General features: G+C 48.2%; 1 protein-coding gene across 1 annotated transcript in view; it reads left to right on the forward strand.

The window, feature by feature from the left end:
* Positions 1 to 3885: 3885 nt before the first annotated feature.
* LOC122378485 (cilia- and flagella-associated protein 44-like) overlaps positions 3886 to 18028 on the forward strand; it is a 229857-nt gene continuing 215714 nt past the window's right edge. Inside the window, exons 1-10 of the mRNA XM_043359594.1 lie at positions 3886 to 3929; positions 4630 to 5288; positions 13851 to 14023; positions 14515 to 14677; positions 14770 to 14909; positions 16300 to 16463; positions 16963 to 17093; positions 17249 to 17393; positions 17533 to 17714; positions 17837 to 17975. Coding sequence (XP_043215529.1) covers positions 4659 to 5288; positions 13851 to 14023; positions 14515 to 14677; positions 14770 to 14909; positions 16300 to 16463; positions 16963 to 17093; positions 17249 to 17393; positions 17533 to 17714; positions 17837 to 17975 — 1867 coding nt within the window. The 5' untranslated portion in view covers positions 3886 to 3929; positions 4630 to 4658. The remainder of the gene's footprint in view (positions 3930 to 4629; positions 5289 to 13850; positions 14024 to 14514; positions 14678 to 14769; positions 14910 to 16299; positions 16464 to 16962; positions 17094 to 17248; positions 17394 to 17532; positions 17715 to 17836; positions 17976 to 18028) is intronic.

Raw genomic sequence — 18028 nt, forward strand, 5'->3', positions numbered from 1 at the left:
TGAACTCGAATGACCTCTGGTTGACCTTGACACATGAAAGGTCGTTTATGATGGATTTGTACCCGCTGATCACGAATCTGGCATCTATTTTCCTCTAAGCCTTTATTTAGAGCTTCCGGATGGCAAAATTGTCTTATTTATTATTACTAACTTGAATTAGTGAAATAGCCTCTAGCAGGGATACTCTTCAGTGACCTTGACCTTTGAGCAGCCTTGTATCGTAAGATGAACCACAAATAGGGAAATGATAAGCCTCAAAACATTTCAAAACATCTTGGAAGTTAGCACGCAAGATATGCGAAAAAGTGCCAAGTTTGAGGTCAATTTTTAGCGTGACCTTGACCTTGACCTTTCACTTTGAGCACATTTTCAGAATCCTCAGATTCTCTTCTTTCGTTTGACACCCAATTTTGCCGGTTTGACGCCGCCTGCCGTCTTCTAGAAGGCTTACTTTGAGATCACTACACATGTGCCGGTTTTTGCCTTTGACCTTGACCTCTGACCTTGAAAATTGACCTGAGGTCAAAAATTTTAGGTGCTTCAGAATCGTCTCGTAAGGACCTTTCGTTTGGTATCGCTTTTGTTTCCGTAGCTCCCTTATTTACGGAGTTAGACAGGGGGGGGGGCGAAAAACGCCCCCCCCCGGGGCTGCGGTGGTTGGGATTATCCCCCGGGCCCGGCCGGGATAATGGGGCCCACAGAGGCCGTCGTGAGGGCTTTCAGAGTCAGATACCGCCCAAAAAGTAGGCATATGGGCCAAAAGACCGACATGGCGAGCATCTGACCGTATTGGACTCTCAATAGTCCCAAATCGACTTTTGTCTTTCTTCACAAGTATGTACTAAATGGTTCGACGAGTTCCTTGAAGGGCGGCCCATGGATTTAGAGGGGCGTCTTTCCCTATCAGGTCAGGGGGCATCTTTCCCCAAGGTACCGAATTAACATTTAAGCAGTAAATTTGGTTAGCACTAAAACTACACCCTGAAACAAACTAGTTGAGGCAAAGTACACGCATATAAATGTATCACGACAATAGCAATGGACTTAAAAAAAAAACAGTATAACGCCTTTTAGGGCGACTAACGGAGCGAGCGGGAGGGTGAGCCTTGCACGTGCGAAATTTCGAGGGGGTACCTCCAGCTGACTTGTGCACGGCACCCTACTAACCGGTCTCTAGCGATGTGCCAAATTTGAGCACAATCGGCCCAGCCGTTATCGAGATCTGGAAGCGGCACCCTGCAAGTGCGCACGTGCAAAATGGGTCCCAACTGACTTTTGCAAGGCATCCTACTAACCGGTCCCTTACCATGTACCAAATTTGAGCGCCATCGGTCCAGCCGTTCTCGAGATCTGGAATCGACCCCTGCACGTGCGCACGTGCAGCAGCACCCCAACTCTGGCACATGGATACCTATGCATTGCCTAGTGGGTGCCTACCTACATGCCAACTTTCAGCGCAATCGGCCAAGTAGTTACCCTCTCGCCTTTCCGCACGTGCGGGGCTCACATCTCGCTCGCTCGTTCTTCGCCCAAAAGGCGTTTTACTGGTGTTTAGTGTTTGCACTACACAAGTGTACGTACATGCTTTGACAACTAATTTGGAATGTCATAAACATAATATTTTGCTGTAGCTTCAAAAATATTTGCCCATACCGATTTTCATCACTCCGTCAGCTGCCGGAGGCTGATAAAAGGTTACCTGCTTAACCCGCGCCCCGTTGAGGTCTGGCAGGTTCCACGTCCTGTTGGGGGGGGGGGGGGGAGGGCCCCCCGTCGTATCTCCGGAACCGATAGCCAGATCAGAAAAATTCAAACGGCATTCGAAAAAAATCATCGAGATGCACAAGATAGGATATCGATAACCTTGATATTTGACCTGTGACGTCACAGGGAGGTCAAACAAGGCCAAATCAGTCCAATTTACAATGATGAGAAGTCGGTCATAAAAATGAAATCTAAGTTTTCAAAATGAGTCTGGATATGATGTATATGATAGATCTGGCATGTGGATTGTTGTGGATGGCATGTGGATATATACATCACCTGAGTGGATGATGACCTGTGACGTCACAAGACAGGTCAGCCTCGACCAATCAGAGATCTGGAAGCAGCATTCTGCACGTGCGTACGTGCAAACGGGGTCCAAACTGACTTTTGCACGGCACCCTCCTAACCGGTCCCCAATCGTGTACCAAATTTGAGCGCAATCGGTCCAGCCGTTCTCGAGATCTGGAAGCGCCCCCTGCACGTGCGCACATGCAATAGCACCCTAACCGCAACACATGGGAATGCGTTGCCTGGTGGGTGCCTAACTGTATGCCAAGTTTAAGCGAAATCGCCCCAGTAATTACCGAGTTATTCAAATGGGAACAAGTTTGGCACCTTTTCTTTTTGAATTTTGCACGTGCAGTGGGGGTGCCCCACATAGATCAAAAGAGTATCTGACCTTTGGTAAAAGGGATGCAGCTACCCTACAAAAATTACCGCCAGACAATCGCCCAAGCGGCTGCTGAGATATGAGCCTCTCAAAATCACTACTTTTGCAAAACAGCCTGAATACCCTTGACTTTTCACGTGGCACGTGCCACGACGGTCACTGAGATGTATCAAAAGTAGTCAATTACGGGGTAGAAGGGATGGGGCTACCCAGAAAAAAAAGACCGCAGGCCAATCTGTCTAGCGGTTGCTGAGATATAGGTAAGCCTCTCAAAAGCGTTACAGGCCGGGCCGGGCCGGGCCGCTCATACTGAGATTTTTCCGTTATATTGAAAAGACTTCGCTTCGCTCGCTGCGCTCGCTCGCTTGTAATAAACAACAGCACCTAAGATTTTTGGCTGGTTCTCATATGCTTTATTGGCATAGGAATCAAACGAGCTTATACTACTATACTTATGCAGGTTAAATGAATCACATTTGCTTTTAACCCGCGTCCCGTAGGGCTATCGGCGAACCCTACCACCCGTATGGGGGGGGGGGGGTGAGGCGTTTCGCCCCCCTCTAAGATCTCGGAAAGTTACTGGCCGATTGTCAAAATTCAAACGGCGTTGTATGTAAAGCCTTACCACGTAATCCCAGGCACTTGGGTCAGGCAAACTTTGAAGTCAGTTTAGGTTATGTACAGGGGAAGTTCAGGTCAAGGTCAGGTCAAATTAGGTCAAATCTCAAAGTTGATATTTTTGCATAAAAAGGGTATTGTGTCGATGCAGCTCGTAACGGGGAGTCTAATGATGCTCTTTGTTTTGCGCTACATTTTCTAGAATCGCTAAACATTGAGTTTTAAAACTTGACGTCATAAATTCCGAACAGTTTTTTTCGCTATACCTTAGCCAGAAAAAGGTATTGAGCCCTGTTAATGTGTTAATGGTACACCTTTTATGTTTTGAACATTTTTCTCTTTCTTCAAAGCTGTAGGCCTGACAGCTCTTCCCGCGAAACCTATTTTGAGGGGCAAAAATTGCAGATCATGACGTCATTCTGACGTCATTTGCGGCCAACCTATCATAATCTCCGGAATAATGTTTGGTCACAATGTGTAAAATTGATGCCCGGAGGCCGAAGGGGTCCTGAAAGTTTGGTGACGATATCTGCAGTCGTTTAAAAGATATCTACGAAAAAGGACAGGGGGGCTTTTTCGGCCCCCTACGGGGCGTGGGCTAAACCGATGACTTCTGAACATCCGGCCGGCTTATGTCTATGAATGTGTCTAGCCGGTTTATCGGATAAAGAAGTGCCGTACTCGAACATCCCAAACGTTTTTATTTCAATCAATTCTGCTTTTTTGTTGCAAAATTCGTTACGTTTAAGATGCAGTGGTACTATCGTAGAAAGCACGTGCTCAAAGAAAAAATCAAGCCCGAATCAAAATTGTTAGCTCGTTTTCTTCGACAAGCGTTTTCATCGTGTTCACAATTGCTTTCGCCGGACCCTGGGTTTTTAACAATGTGTTGAACATTGAGTGAAGCTATATAACTAGAAACATTCATTGATTTTTGTTATTTGGGTTAACTTAAGTGAAAATTCGATAAATTCTAATTAATTTTATTATATTCTAGTAAGCACAGATTCGGGGAAATTACGGCTATCCAGAATACTACCTACCATGGCGGAAGATACGAACCGTTCAAAATATATTATTTAAACTTAGTCCGTAATTCTAATCAAATTAAAATTAGTCTCAGCCAATTATTTTGCCCTTATCGATAAGACCCGGTTCATTGACAATAAAAAGAACCTCAGATTACAGTGAAGGCAATTTCGTAATTATGGTTTGATCCGACATAAAGCTTATATACCTATCATATTTATGAAATGCATTCTCAGTTCACTTGGGAATGCCAACTCTTCACTCCTTCACATTTCGTTTGTGCATTGAAGGTTTTAATTTAAACATCGTGGAAACAAATTACAAAGGCTTATCAACAGGGGTGAAACTTTTCATGCGGTTTCCTTTTTAGTACAGTAAATGTGACGCAATAACTTCGAATCAGCTACAACATGTTAAGTCCATTGAACTATTTGACTTTAAGTTGTAATACCAAGTTGCATTTACATGCCGCACATAACCTGTCGCATATAACTTGATGCTTGTCTGGCGGTTTATATTTGTAACAATGTGTCGTCTACCCTCAGATCTTCACCTGTGAAAGTTGCAAAGTAAAATGTCTGAAGAACCAGATGGACCACCTCAGGAAGAAAACCCTGAGCCGGTCCCCGCCACGGAAGCTGAGCCAACGGCAGATGCCACCGAGGAAGAAACGGATGAAGCGGTGGCTGCGCCACAAGAGCAGCCTCAGCTGGCGGAGGACCAGCCTGTAGCCTCCGTTTCACAGGAGGGTTCGAGTGAGGCCGAGGCTAGCGGCACAGTGGAGGAGTCGGCCGGCAGCCGTGGTCGGGAGGGCAGCTCGGGCAATGGCACCGGCTCTTCACCAGCGCCAGGGAGCTCGGACGGTATTACAGGGGGGTCTGGTAGTGGCGCCTCTATGCCTAAGAAGCCATCATCAAGTCATGAACTGCCTGCCAACTCTGAGAGCCGCGCTAGTGCTACAAAGGTTGGCAGCCATGATCAGGTAAAAACGCCCGGCAGTAGTGTCGGTGACAAAAAGCCGCCCAGTGGTGCCAACAGCAGGTCCAGCATCAGTAAAACACCTAGCCAAGCGACCACTGACCCGGCGAAGAAGCTTGCGAGTGCCGGTGGCTCGCTGACGACGACGGGCAGCCGGTCCTCCACGGCGCGCGGGTCGGCCCCGGCCGACGGCCAGCGGTCAGCCTCTGCGCGCTCCGGCGCCACGGTAAGACTCGGTACCTACTACCTACCGTCAACGGTTTTGCCTGCAGGGGGCAAAAACTGCCAAAATAGCCGATTTTTCGGAAACCGTTTTTCTGCAATAGCTTTTGACTCGAACCTTACACGAACTTTCTTTTACCAGCATCGTGTTCCTCTCGTCAAGTCGCGTCGAATGAACTATCAATTAACCTGGAAAGGTCAATTTGAAAATTTGACCTCAGGTCAAGGTCATGACCTGACCGGTAAGGGTCAAGCTGCATATCAGTCGATCCGTATCGTCAAGCCAAACACAACTTAGGTGTTTTCATCGCTCTAGCATGCCTCTATCAAAAGTTATTCGCGAAAAACAGTCAGATATTATTGGTGACCTGAGATGACCTCAGAGGCATGAGAAGGGGTCACGGGTGCCATTTACATATCCAGTTTGTCAAAGATACTAGTAATTATATGTTTTAGTTTATAATGACTTCCGTCTAAAAAAGGCGACTTTCAGTTTTCTCCCATTGACTTGTGTATAACGGGAAGGCTGCAAAATTGACCTGACCTTAGATCATCGATATCAAACTTCCAAGATGAAAATTTTGTACATATTTCTGCTCTTATCAATCTCTGAAAGTTTCAAAGCGATCGGTCACTCGGTGTAGCTTTGACAGACATTGAAACTTTTTATGCAGTGAGGTCACTTGACATGACCTGGTGATCTGATCAGGGCCCACCCCTTCTGTTTTCCGCCAATGACTCGCGCCGCAAACATAATGTTAATGTGAAATTTTGGCTACCTGTCAAGAATGGAATTTCGGATCTTCTGGTGCAAGAAATAAGAAAATCGGTTCACAACTTTTCTAGTAATGGCGGTGTAAAGTCAAACATCCTGCCGCCGCGGCGGCGCGGCTGCTGCCGGCGACGGCCGTTCATCATCATCATCACGTTTATTAAGAAACAAAAGAATACACAAAATCAAGATAAGTAAGAACTGGTGCAAAAGCACTCGAAAGTGCTTAATTCGAGGCACCAGCTCTGTTAAAGAACATACAAGCAAATAAACACATACACACATATACAAGAACTTAAAATGAATTCAAACAAACTAAATCGCCGGTCGCCGCCACCAAGCCGAACGCGTTACGGGCCGTTACGGGCCGCCTGAATTGTAGACTGCCGGGGCGAGACGGTTCCGTCTTTACATCGCACTACAGCTCCTTACCGCTTATTATATTCCATTTGCGTCAAATTTTGTGAGAAGACTAAACAATGTATAGGCAATCTTATGGTTATAGAATTTTGAAAATCGGCCGGTAAAAACTTGAGTGATGACTTATGAGCGTGTAAACACAAAATTGTGATTGTCGCGTTTCCCGCGTCGGTCGATCCCGCTTCAGCCGGCGACATCTTACTCTTAGCAGGCTTCTTACTGCCATATTTATTGTAGGATTAATTATAAATTCACCATACATACTCACAAATGTATGTTCTTCCGCAAAGTGAAAGAAAAAAGAAAATCGGCCGGTAACTTTTTGAGTTATCGGCGTGTACACTGTAAAAAAGTTTAGCACCCATGTCAAAAACCTGTACATGCTTATTTTAACCCTCGCCAGGCGAGGGCCTTTTCCATAACACGGACGGCGAGGGGGGGGGGGGTTGGTACGACCCCCTCGCGATTGGCTCCTATGGCACTTAGAAACGCTAAATTTACAGGGTAGGTGGGTCCATAGGAGATCTCGCTCCTGTGAAAGTTTGGTGACCCAAAGTCAATATTTAGGGGGGGGGGGGTATGAGTGCAAAAATTTTGCTAAAACATGTTAACTTTTTACCTAGTAAAGATAGGGCAAAATAAAAGCACCAATGAACTCAAGAAGACGTCCGTGCGCATCGAATGATAATAGGTACTTTGTTACCAATTTAAGTGAACTCTGGAATTCAGTTGCCGCTAAGCTAGTCCAATTTTCCCCTGACCTTGTACCGGTTTTTGTGACCTGGTGACCTGACCTGAAAAGACTGGGACTTCAAATTTTCAGAAAAGGTGCGAAAAGGTTGCCCTAGAGGGTATGCCAAATTTGGCGATGTTATTTGCGAAAAAAACTTAGGGGGGTTGCATCAACTTCCCCTCGCCGGGCGAGGGTTAAGCAGGCTAAATGGGTGCTAAAATTCAGCACCCATGTAGCCTGCTTAAAATAAGGAGGTACAGGGAGCTGGTTTTTACATGGGTGCTTAACTTTTTTACAGTGGTAACACACAAAAGTCGCTCATATGGCAGATTTGACCACTGCGCGTGATTGTGGATCCGGCCACAAAGAGCAAAACCCTAAAAATAGCCGTTTTTACGAAAAAATGTATTTTTTCTGTAATAACTTTTGAATCAAGAGAGTCACGACATTTGTAAAATATCCAAAACAGTTTGGGTAAATGATAACGATAACAAGTCAAATGTATATTTGGAGCCAAATATACATTTGTATTGTTACAGCGGCGTCACCACGGTTTCAGGACTTCTAGGGACATTTTTCCAGGGCGTGGCCACAAACCTTTGCTTGAGTGGTCGCCAATACCCACCTACCCCCAAATCTGCGTTTCTCGTTGAATTTCGGCCACTTTAATTTAAAAACGAAGGAGAATACTAATATTGATTTGGGGGAAAACGAAGAAGTTATGTGGTAGTAGGCAGATCTTCAGATCATGAAACGCGTGCCCACGTCCTTCTGCCTATGCATGTGCCACATTAGTACTTTCAGAATGCATTAGGGTATCGTATAATCGGCTCCAACTGTTCATCCTTGAGAGAGAGAGAGAGAGAGAGAGAGAGAGAGAGAGAGAGAGAGAGAGAGAGAGAGAGAGAGAGAGAGAGAGAGAGAGAGAGAGAGAGAGAGAGAGACCATTTATTCAATAACAAACAGATGAATATAACAAATAAAGTATGCAATTGGCGCAAAAGTGCTACGCACTTAAATCATGGCGCCGCTTGCTAAACGAGAAGTACTTAACGTATTTAGCAACAATAATAATGATGAAACACAATGGAACAAGAAGAACGGAATAAAAATATTGAGCTGCTCTGCTCGCAGCTCCTCGGCACTCAGCGATTTGATTGCCATCTCAATGACCGTACAAACAAGAGAAGTCAATCGGATACAGACTTTTTGGTATACCGATACCTAACCGATACCAACTTGGTATTTGGTATTTCATCCCTAATGTTTTTTGGTATTTTATTGGTATCATCAATCCACATTGATGTATAAGGGGCTGCGACTTTGCTAAAAAGTTGGTATTTTCCTGGTATACCTACCCAATTTGGTTTGCGTCCTTCGGTTGATATTTGGTTTGGTATCGGTAGGTATCCTGATTTTCTGTGATTGACATCACTAGTACCAGTATAGCGCCTTTTGGGGCGACTAACGGAGCGAGCGAGGGGTTGAGTCTTGCACGTGCGAAATTTCGAGGGGGTACCTCCAACTGACTTGTGCACGGCACCCTACTGACCGGTTTCTAGCGATCTGCCAAATTTGAGCACAATCGCCCCAGCCGTTCTCGAGATCTGGGAGTGGCACCCTGCACGTGCGCACGTGCAAAATGGGTCCCAACTGACTTGTGCACGGCACCCTACTAACTGGTCCCTAACCGTGTACCAAATTTGAGCACCATCGGTCCAGCCGTTCTCGAGATCTGGGAACGACCCCTGCACGTGCGCACGTGCAGCAGCACCCCAACTCTGGCACATGGATATGCAGTGCCTAGTGGGTGCCTACCTACATGCCAACTTTCAGCGCAATCGGCCAAGTAGTTACCGAGATATTGCAACAATTACAAAACTGACACCTCTTCGTTTTGCACGTGGCACGTGCATAAGGGGTCACCCACATGTATCGGGAATAGTCCAATACTTATTAGAAGGAATGAAGCTACCCTACAAAATTTACCGCGTGTAAATCGGTCAAGTGGTTGCTGAGATATAAGCCTCGCAAAAGCGTCCGCACGGCCGGCCGGCCGGCCGCTCATACTCAGAAATTTCCGTAACACGCGCACTGCAGCGGGTCTGAGCCGAACACGAACTGCAGGGGGGGGGGGGTTGAAAACAACCCCCCCCCTGAGATCTCGAAAACGGCGCAACGTAGCGACAAGCAGTAAACGGCGTTGGATAGGTTGAGATGAGATCTACAAGAAATACTAAGATCATTTTTGGGTCAGGTCAAAAACGAGGTCACCAGAGGTCACCGAAGACAAAATGTTACGATTTTCACAACAGGAATTTCGCGGTAGTTTTTCTTGAATAACTTGTCTTGCACACAAGACAGAGGATCGATTCGAACGCCATCGTTCTTAGCTCGTCAAGGCACATCGAATGATATATGATATGACCTCGAAAGGTCAAGTTGAAAAATTGACCTCAGGTCAAGGTCATGACCTGACCGAAATATGTCATGTTGCATATCATTCGATCCGCATTGACGAGAAAAACACGATAAACGTCGAACGGAGTCTCTATCTCTATTCAATCTCAAGTTATTGAAGAAAAACCGCTGGTGACCTCAGGTGACCTAAGATGACCTGGAGATCACCTTCCAAAGGTCATAAGTGATATGTTTCGGTGAAATTACCAACAGGGACCTGTAATACTATGATCCTGAGCGTATTGAAGTCATAGGATGGCATTCAGAGTAAGTTGAAATTTCTCCCACTGACTTATAATGGGCCGGTCGCAAAAATGACCTGACCTTAGGTCATCGATATAAAAATTCCGAGATATACAAGTTGTAGCTCGTGATGACTTTACTATTTCCTGTGGGTTTCAAGATCATATCTCAACAACTGTGGGCTTGGTGGGATTGCAAACTTCGAAATTTACGTTTCGAGGTAGGGTCACTTGACCTGACCTGGTGACCTGACCATAGGTCATCTGGGGTCAAAATTTTTACTCAAGGTGTGCAAAAGTTAGGAGAACAGGTATGCAAAATTTGGCGGCGCTACGCGCCGCCGTTTTCTCGCGATTTGCGAAAAACCACAGGGGGGGCCCCCTGCAGTGCGCGTGGAAAAGGAAACTTTCCACAGACTTCGGAGTCTAAGGAAAGACTCCGCTCGCTTCGCTCGCTCCGTAACAAACCGACCGAGAGCATGAGTTGAGGTCGATGACCGCGGTCACTTTTTGGCTTTGCCCTTTTTTCATTGCCCTCCAAGACGAACGGCTCAGTCCATCCACATGCGGTATTTCGGTCCCCGGCCGATGCGGCCCCTCGAACTCGAAATCGAGCAGCTTCAATGCATCCCTCACAAGTCGTGAGGAGCCCTTGGGTTCCGTTGTGGCCTGGAGCAGGTATCCGAGAGCGCTGTTGTCTGTGGTCAGTATGAAATGCCGACCGTCGAGGTAGTAAAAGAACTTCTCAAAGACAGCAACGACGACCACCAGACTCTCATAAAGACGTGCTAGATCGGAAAAAAATCCTCAATGTGCATAGGTCACAAAAATCAAATATCAGTATTCCGAGACAAACATTTTATGCATACTGTCATACTCATCAATCGCTGGAAGTTCCAAAGCGATCGTTCAGTCGGTGTAGCTAAGCTATAGCGAGCATTGGAACGTTTTCTGAGATAAGATTACTTGACGTGACCTTGTGACCTGACCTTTAGCGACCTGGGTCTGAAATTTTAATAGCATGTGCAAAAAACGTATGAACAGGTGTGCCAAGCCGTTTTTGACATATTCACGAAATACCTGAGGGGTGCGTAAAAAGGCCTCCTCTCCACCACGGCGCAGGTTAACCCTCGCCGGCCGAGGGGGGGGGGGGGGGGGTCGGGTGCCGCCCCACCCCCCACACCATAGGGTTTTTTTCGCGATAGCTCTGAACACGCTGGCGATAGATAGAGAGCTGAAACTTGGCATACCTAACCTTTGATTCAAGCCGGATCTTTTGACACCAACCGCATTTTCGGGTCAGGTCAGGTCACTGACCTATGACGTCATAAGTGAATCTCTGCACGGTCTTCAGATGTCGCAACTTCGCAACGCTCTCACTGCCAGAGGAGCTTTCACAGGGAAATGAAACTTGCAGGATCTAGTATCCATTACGAGTCTCACAACTTGTATATCTCGGATTTTTCCTAAAGGTCATATGAGGTCATGACTTCACCATTATAAGTCAACGGGGAAAAATGAAAACTGCTATTCTCGCGCCGGGAACGATCTCCAACTATCTCAAGCACACAGAATCGTGATTTGATGCAGTCCTTGCAAGGTTAGATGCGTTACTTTTGCAATGTTGACCTTGCGTGACGTTATTTATGACGTCATCAATGTCATATTAGTTTTTCGTCAATAACTCCCGATCAAATTGAGCTAGCGAGTCGGGAAAGCCACCACTGGACTCAGAAACACCTGCCGAATCGAATGATATGCGACATGACTTCTTTCGACCAACTTCGTGACCTGGGGGCGCTGACGTGACCATGGCCTGAGGTCAACACCCCAAGTTGACCTGACCCAAACAAAAAGTATATCATTCGACGCGCCTGAGCAAGGCGAACACGATGCTGCCAACATCGCGGCTCTGCGACCGTCTTTTTGCGAAGTTATTTACCAAAAACTGAACCGTACCTGGGGGCACTTGACCTGACCTCAGAGGTCACCGATTGACCTAGGACCTTAACCCGCGACCGCCTGGGGGATCGGATCCGACCCCCCCTCCGTTTTTCTTGAATAACTCATGAACCGCTTACGCTATCAACTTGAAACTTTGCATACCTTCTCCCCATCAATTTGACGTCTCCTGTGCAATTTTTATGAAAATTTTCCCGAAGTTTTTTGAGATATATCGATTTTAGTGATGTAACTACATGGCGTTTTCAGTCAAAAAGTGGTAAATGTTTAAAAAATCGCCAAAAATCGAGATTGAAAGCAAATTGCAAATTAGGGACATGAATAGACGCAGCTCAATGAGTTCTTTAAAATGGCTATCTCGGATTTTCTATAAAATGCGTTTTTCACCCTTAAAAATTCAAAAAACTGTTTTTTTTAAAACAGCTAATAAAATCCAAAATTTTGGGGATTTCCAAAAAAACTGAATATCTGTTATAGAGCTCTACTAGAACATTAGATGTCCCAAATTTCAACTTTCTATCTTGATTTTTGACCCCCAAATTGTAAAAAAATAGCTGCAACATGCATAGGGCATGGTGACGTCATTAGCATTTTTGTGAATTAGAGGCTTTTCTGGGGCCGTATTCACGTCGATCATTTTCGTAAGAATTCTCTTAAGTTTGACCTACTTCTTAAGTAATTTTTTTTTATTCACGTGAACTCCGTCGATAAAAACTTAAGAAGTGTCGACGTGAATACCTATTACCAAATTATACTTACGAAAGAAAATCCACTTACGAAGTCGACGTGAATACGGCCCCTGAACATCGCATGTAAAAACAAATGGCACCACTAGATTCCTGTGACAAAGCTCGTCTAGAAAAGTGCATTTTATGTCAAAAATAAAAAGTTGAGAAATTGACTTTTTTCTTAGCCTTCGTTTAGTTATGTATGGCATAGGTAAACGATTTTTGTTCTGCTTTCAATGCACACTTATCACCAGCACAGTGACTTGGGGTCACATATAACCATTACCATCGGATTCGGCGTGAAAAATAAGCCATAAAACATATGTCACACGCCCATGTAGCAGAAAGTGAAAACCGTGACCTTTCGTGACCTGACCTGACCTTGACCCGTACTTAGTATGACCCCTATACGCACATGGTACAGTCCACAGCAGAAGTAATGTGGGGTTTCAGTCATGGGTATGTTCTGCTTCTGAAGCTTAGGAACGATTAGCCAGACTACAATGAAACTTTGAATGTAGCTTATATGTATCGCCACCCTTGCAGCTGCAACTTTAGCTATTGACATCTTCTTTTCGATCACTCCGCATTAAACAATCGCCAGTCAAAGCCAACCGTTGAGATTGGTAAAACCCTACATTACTTTAGCGGTGGGCTGTACCTTCACTAGGTCTTTGAGGTCATTTTTGGTGAGTTTCGAGCAGCAGCTATCGATTCCGCTGTCGGTAAGCCTAATCATGCAAAACCCCAGAATTTGACCTTCGACCTGACCTTGACCCGAAAGTTGACCTCAATCTTAATATCTTGAGAGTGCTGTGGAAAGGTCTCGTAGAGATCTTTCGAACGCCGCCTCGCGGGGCTCGATACGACCATTGGTTCTCGAGATAACAGAGGGGTCAGATCCGCCCCCCCCCCAGGCTGTCGTGGGTACGGAAATAGCCAAGGCGGTGCCGGGTTAAAGTCGGGTACCAATCTCTGCGTCTTGTAACGGCGCACACGTTCGTCTTTACCGCGACGCGCTAGCTCCACCAGGGGCGAAACAGCGAGGGGGGTCGTACCCCCCTCGGCCGGCGCGTTTGTAGAAAACCAATAGGTCCGGCGAGAGTTAAGCTAATGACAATATCAGTTTCCAGGGTTGAGTTCATGTACTTTGTTAATGACCCCAGAGTTCCGAGGCATGTCGCCCAACTGTCCCACCTGACCCAGCGTGTCGCCCAACTGTCCCATCTGACCGAGCGCGTGCCCGCAGGGCTCTCAGGTGACGGGCAGCGGCAGCGGCACGTCGCGCCGCAGCCGCACCTCTATGCTGTCGGCGCCGCAGGAGGAGCCCTGGGTGCCTCCCGAGTACAGGCCGCAGGACTTTGTGTCCGGCCCGGAGGTCTCCGAGCAATGCCCGCTGGGCAGCCAGACGCTCCAATTCGTGTATCCTTTGTCACCCGACAGCACCCGCGGTAGCCGGGCCGACTCCCGCGCAGCTACGTGGTAGGGTAGGGTCACTGGACTGATGACACCCGCACTAGCCGGGTGGACTTCAGCTCTGTGACGTATAGGTACGGTAGAGTCACTGGACTGATGACACCCGCGCTGGTTGGGTGGACTTCAGCTCTGTGACGTATGGTGTAGGGTAGCTGGACTGATGATACCATTGATAGCTGGGTGGTCCCCGATGCAGTGACGTATAGATAGGGTAGGGTAATTGGCTAATGCTAAAGGGCCATGCCTAATGTCTATATGGTTCGCTCTGACAACTTCATATTACAAAGTGAACGCAGAGCAGATTGTGATGCTCATGAAACAGGAAACCGTTCCTAACTGCATGAGACGATTCTTTTGATGCTCATTGAGAGGGAACTGGCTCATTTATGGGGAGAGCTGCTATCGTCTGATACTCTTTCCTAAGCACTGGTAAGCAGCCACTCGTTCGGTTACGACTGTCTGAAGGCGGACAACCTGTGCCTGCTGGACGTCAGGACGGCCATGTTCGTGTCCGGAAATCTGGTGCACTTCCTCGACCTGGAGGACAGGAGTCTCAGCTACATGCGCAGCTCCGCCCCCGGAGGCATCGGCCACGCCACGGTACGAGCGCCAGTCACCGGAGTGGTGCGGGTGGGTACTGACCTGACTTGGGGTCACCGCGGCCCGGTCTGACAGCTCGCCTCGCTCGGCAGGTCCACCCGGGTGGCCAGCACTTTGCCGTGGCTGAGAAGGGTGACGGGCCGAGGATCATCGTGTACCGGTGGCCGGAGCGGACCGTCTACCGCGTCCTGACCGGCGGCACACAGCGCGAGTACGCCTACGTCGCCTTCAAGTGAGTGGCGGCTGGTGGCGAGGAGTTTATGCTGCTTGTTGCTACGGGGACATGCTGCTCGCTCCGTTAAGTACAGTGTCAACTACCACATATACACGGGTACACGGGTACCTGGCATAGCTACTATCGATGAAATAATTATATAATGGTTGGATAGTTTAGTTACATGTATGTCTGTATGTGCGGTTACTGCAAACCATGAATGCACCCAGGCGCAGAGCATCCATTATGTGTCCTCATGAAGGAACGAAGTGTATATTCTTTTACCAGCGGCAGTTTTTAAACTACATATATTCCTGTTGAACTCAAGACCATTACCTGAACTACAACGCGATTACCTGAGCTTCATTCTGCTTCGGACAACGGTAGAAGCGAGCGGTCTTGTAAAGCGTAAAGTCTTGTAAACCACTTATGCATACCTAATTTTGGAACATTGTACATCTCTGTAACTGGGTAGGTATGTTCTAACTGGGTACCTAGATCGCCACAAGAGGTGGTGGTATTTAGTGGTCCTTATGTCTTTTCCCTGTTTGTCTTTTACTTCTTCTCGAACTTTTATCCCACATTTTTGTTTTGCCCTTATCTTTTTGTTAAGCTTTGCTTTTTCTCCCTATAAACATCATACAGTACGTACAGTACTAACTGTATGTCTTTGAATCATCGCCATCGCTCAATGACCTAGCTTTCTTGCTATTTACATTACTTGCTATTTGTATACCGGTCGTCTCGTCTTGTTTTGTGTACTTACAAGTCACACTTAAGTTCTCCTGGATACGTAACAATACGTAAATCAGCCCTACGATACTTCCCACCGACCTGGGTTTACCGAGCAACAAGCTTGCTTAGCTCGGTATCCCTTTTCGGTGAGGATCTGACTCCTCCGGGTGTGACTAGGCTCTGTCCCTCTTCTATAATGCAAGCTTTGCATGCGCTTATTACCACTAACCCCTGGATCACTCTCTCCTTCTTACTATCTTCTTTGGGAATGGTGTAGCGGCCAGTCAAGCTACATTTAGTCTTGACTTCTTTGCCTCTTCTTATGACATTTTACTAACTTACTAAGTATTGTATTTAGCTTTGTTTTTGTTTGCTTTCCTTTTCTTAGCAGGGAGTGTCGCGACTTTCTTCATATTTTTGTCTTGGGAGGTGTTAACGTAAGGTGCTGTTGTCGCGTGGGTCAGTGGGTGGACACTCCTGGTCGTCTGATCATGGGCGGCGGCTTAGAAAAAAAAAGTGCTACGATAACTTCCATGGCAGCTGATGGGGCCCATCCCATCCCATCTCAGTGATGGGCCAGATGCATCCGGCCACTCGTTATTTACCGCCTGGCGTTGCAGTATCGCGAAGCCTCTGTGTGCTGCTGACACGCGGTGTTTGTGGCCGGCGGCAGCGCGAGCGGCGACCTGCTGGCCTCGCAGGGCGGCGACCCGGACTTCATGCTGACGGTCTGGAACTGGGAGACGGAGAGCACGCTGCTGCGCTGCAAGGCCTTCTCGCAGGACGTCTACAAGGTCACCTTTTCACCGTTCCATCCGGGACAACTCACGTCCGCAGGTCAGACACTCGCCCAGGTCAGACACTCGCCCAGGTCAGACACTCGCGCAGGTCAGGGACTCGTCCGGGTCAGGACTCGCCCAGATCAAAGACTCGTCCGGGTCAGAGACTCGTCCGGGTCAGATGCTCACCTGGGTGAGAGACCCGGCCAGGCCAGGGGCACGGTCAGATCAGACTCTCCCGCGGGACAGCTCACCTCAGTGGGTCAGAGACTCAACCTCCCTAAACACCAGAGACACTGGTAACGTCAGGTATGCGGATCGCCTGTCTCCGTTACATTACTGCAGTTGCCGCGCACTTTTCTCTGATTTCGTGGAGTAATTATTTTTGTTGTGAAACATTCATGAATTTTAATAGTATTACCGGCCTAGTGATGGAAAGAAAATGTTTTGTGGCGTGCTCGTTCTCATTAACTGATAGCAGTTCGTGACGCCAGCTAATTTTCTAATAACCCGGCATGCCTGACTTCATCAGGTGTTCACCGCAGTGTAAATTACAGGACTTGGTCACATCAAATTATGGAAGATGGCTAAGACGTTCACGGGTCTGAAGCTCCAGGGCCGGCTGGGCAGGTTCGGCAAGACCGAGATCTCCGACATCAACGGATTTCTGCAGCTGCCGGACGGCAAGGTGGGACTGCGGGACGCCGCGCTGTGTGATTTCGGCCCAGATCTTAGTTACAGGTCCCCGTGGAGCTGTACGCGCGGTATGGTGATGTGAGATGTCGGGCGCGGTGTCGTGCGCTGATGCGAGCCGTGTGTGACCGGAGCCGGCGCGCGTTCCAGGTGATATCTGGCTGCGAGTGGGGCAACATCCTGGTGTGGGACGACGCCCTCATCAAGGTGGAGATCACTCGCCGCGACGGCAAGCCGTGCCACAACGGCACCATCCACAAGTTCCACCTGGAGGAGGGCGAGCTGATCTCACTCGGTACGGCAGTGTCTGACTCCAGTCCGATTCACTCGCAGTCGTACCCAACGGCGCCTCAATTGTGAGGATACTCGAGTTGCTGCATTGTTTATCGGTCCGGGGGGCGCTGTGAGAGCCGGTGCACCGTTGTTGCCCACAGGCAGTGACGGCTGGGTGCGCACCTGGGATTTCGACACGGTGGACCAGGCTGAGGCCTCTGAGGAGCTGAACGGCAGGTACGCGCTGGATCCGATGAACGAGCTGCAGTTCGCGGCCGGCAGCAACCTGGTCTCCATGTGGCCCCACCCCGACCCGGACCTGGAGAGCATCTGGTTCATGCAGGTACGCACCGCACGCGGCCACATACCAGCAGCTCGGGGGGAGGAGAGACAGGTCTGTCAACACAAACAGCCGCGGATGCTGTGCAGCCGGCTCACAATGGTTCCGTGTCTGCTGTGTGTCAGGACGGCAACGGTGGCATCTGGAAGGCCGACCTCAGCTTCTCGATGACGACCAGAGGCCCGGAGCGGCTGTACGAGTGTCCGGCGGGGCCGCTGCGCGCTCTGGTCGCCTGTCCGACCGGCCCGCTGATGGCGGCCACTGGTCAGTGCCGGGCAGAGGGCCAGCGACAGGCCCAACCCGGGGCACGTGTGATG

The sequence above is a fragment of the Amphibalanus amphitrite genome, unplaced genomic scaffold, assembly GCF_019059575.1.
Source record: "Amphibalanus amphitrite isolate SeventyFive unplaced genomic scaffold, NRLGWU_Aamphi_draft 000060F_arrow, whole genome shotgun sequence".
Taxonomy (NCBI): domain Eukaryota; kingdom Metazoa; phylum Arthropoda; class Thecostraca; order Balanomorpha; family Balanidae; genus Amphibalanus; species Amphibalanus amphitrite.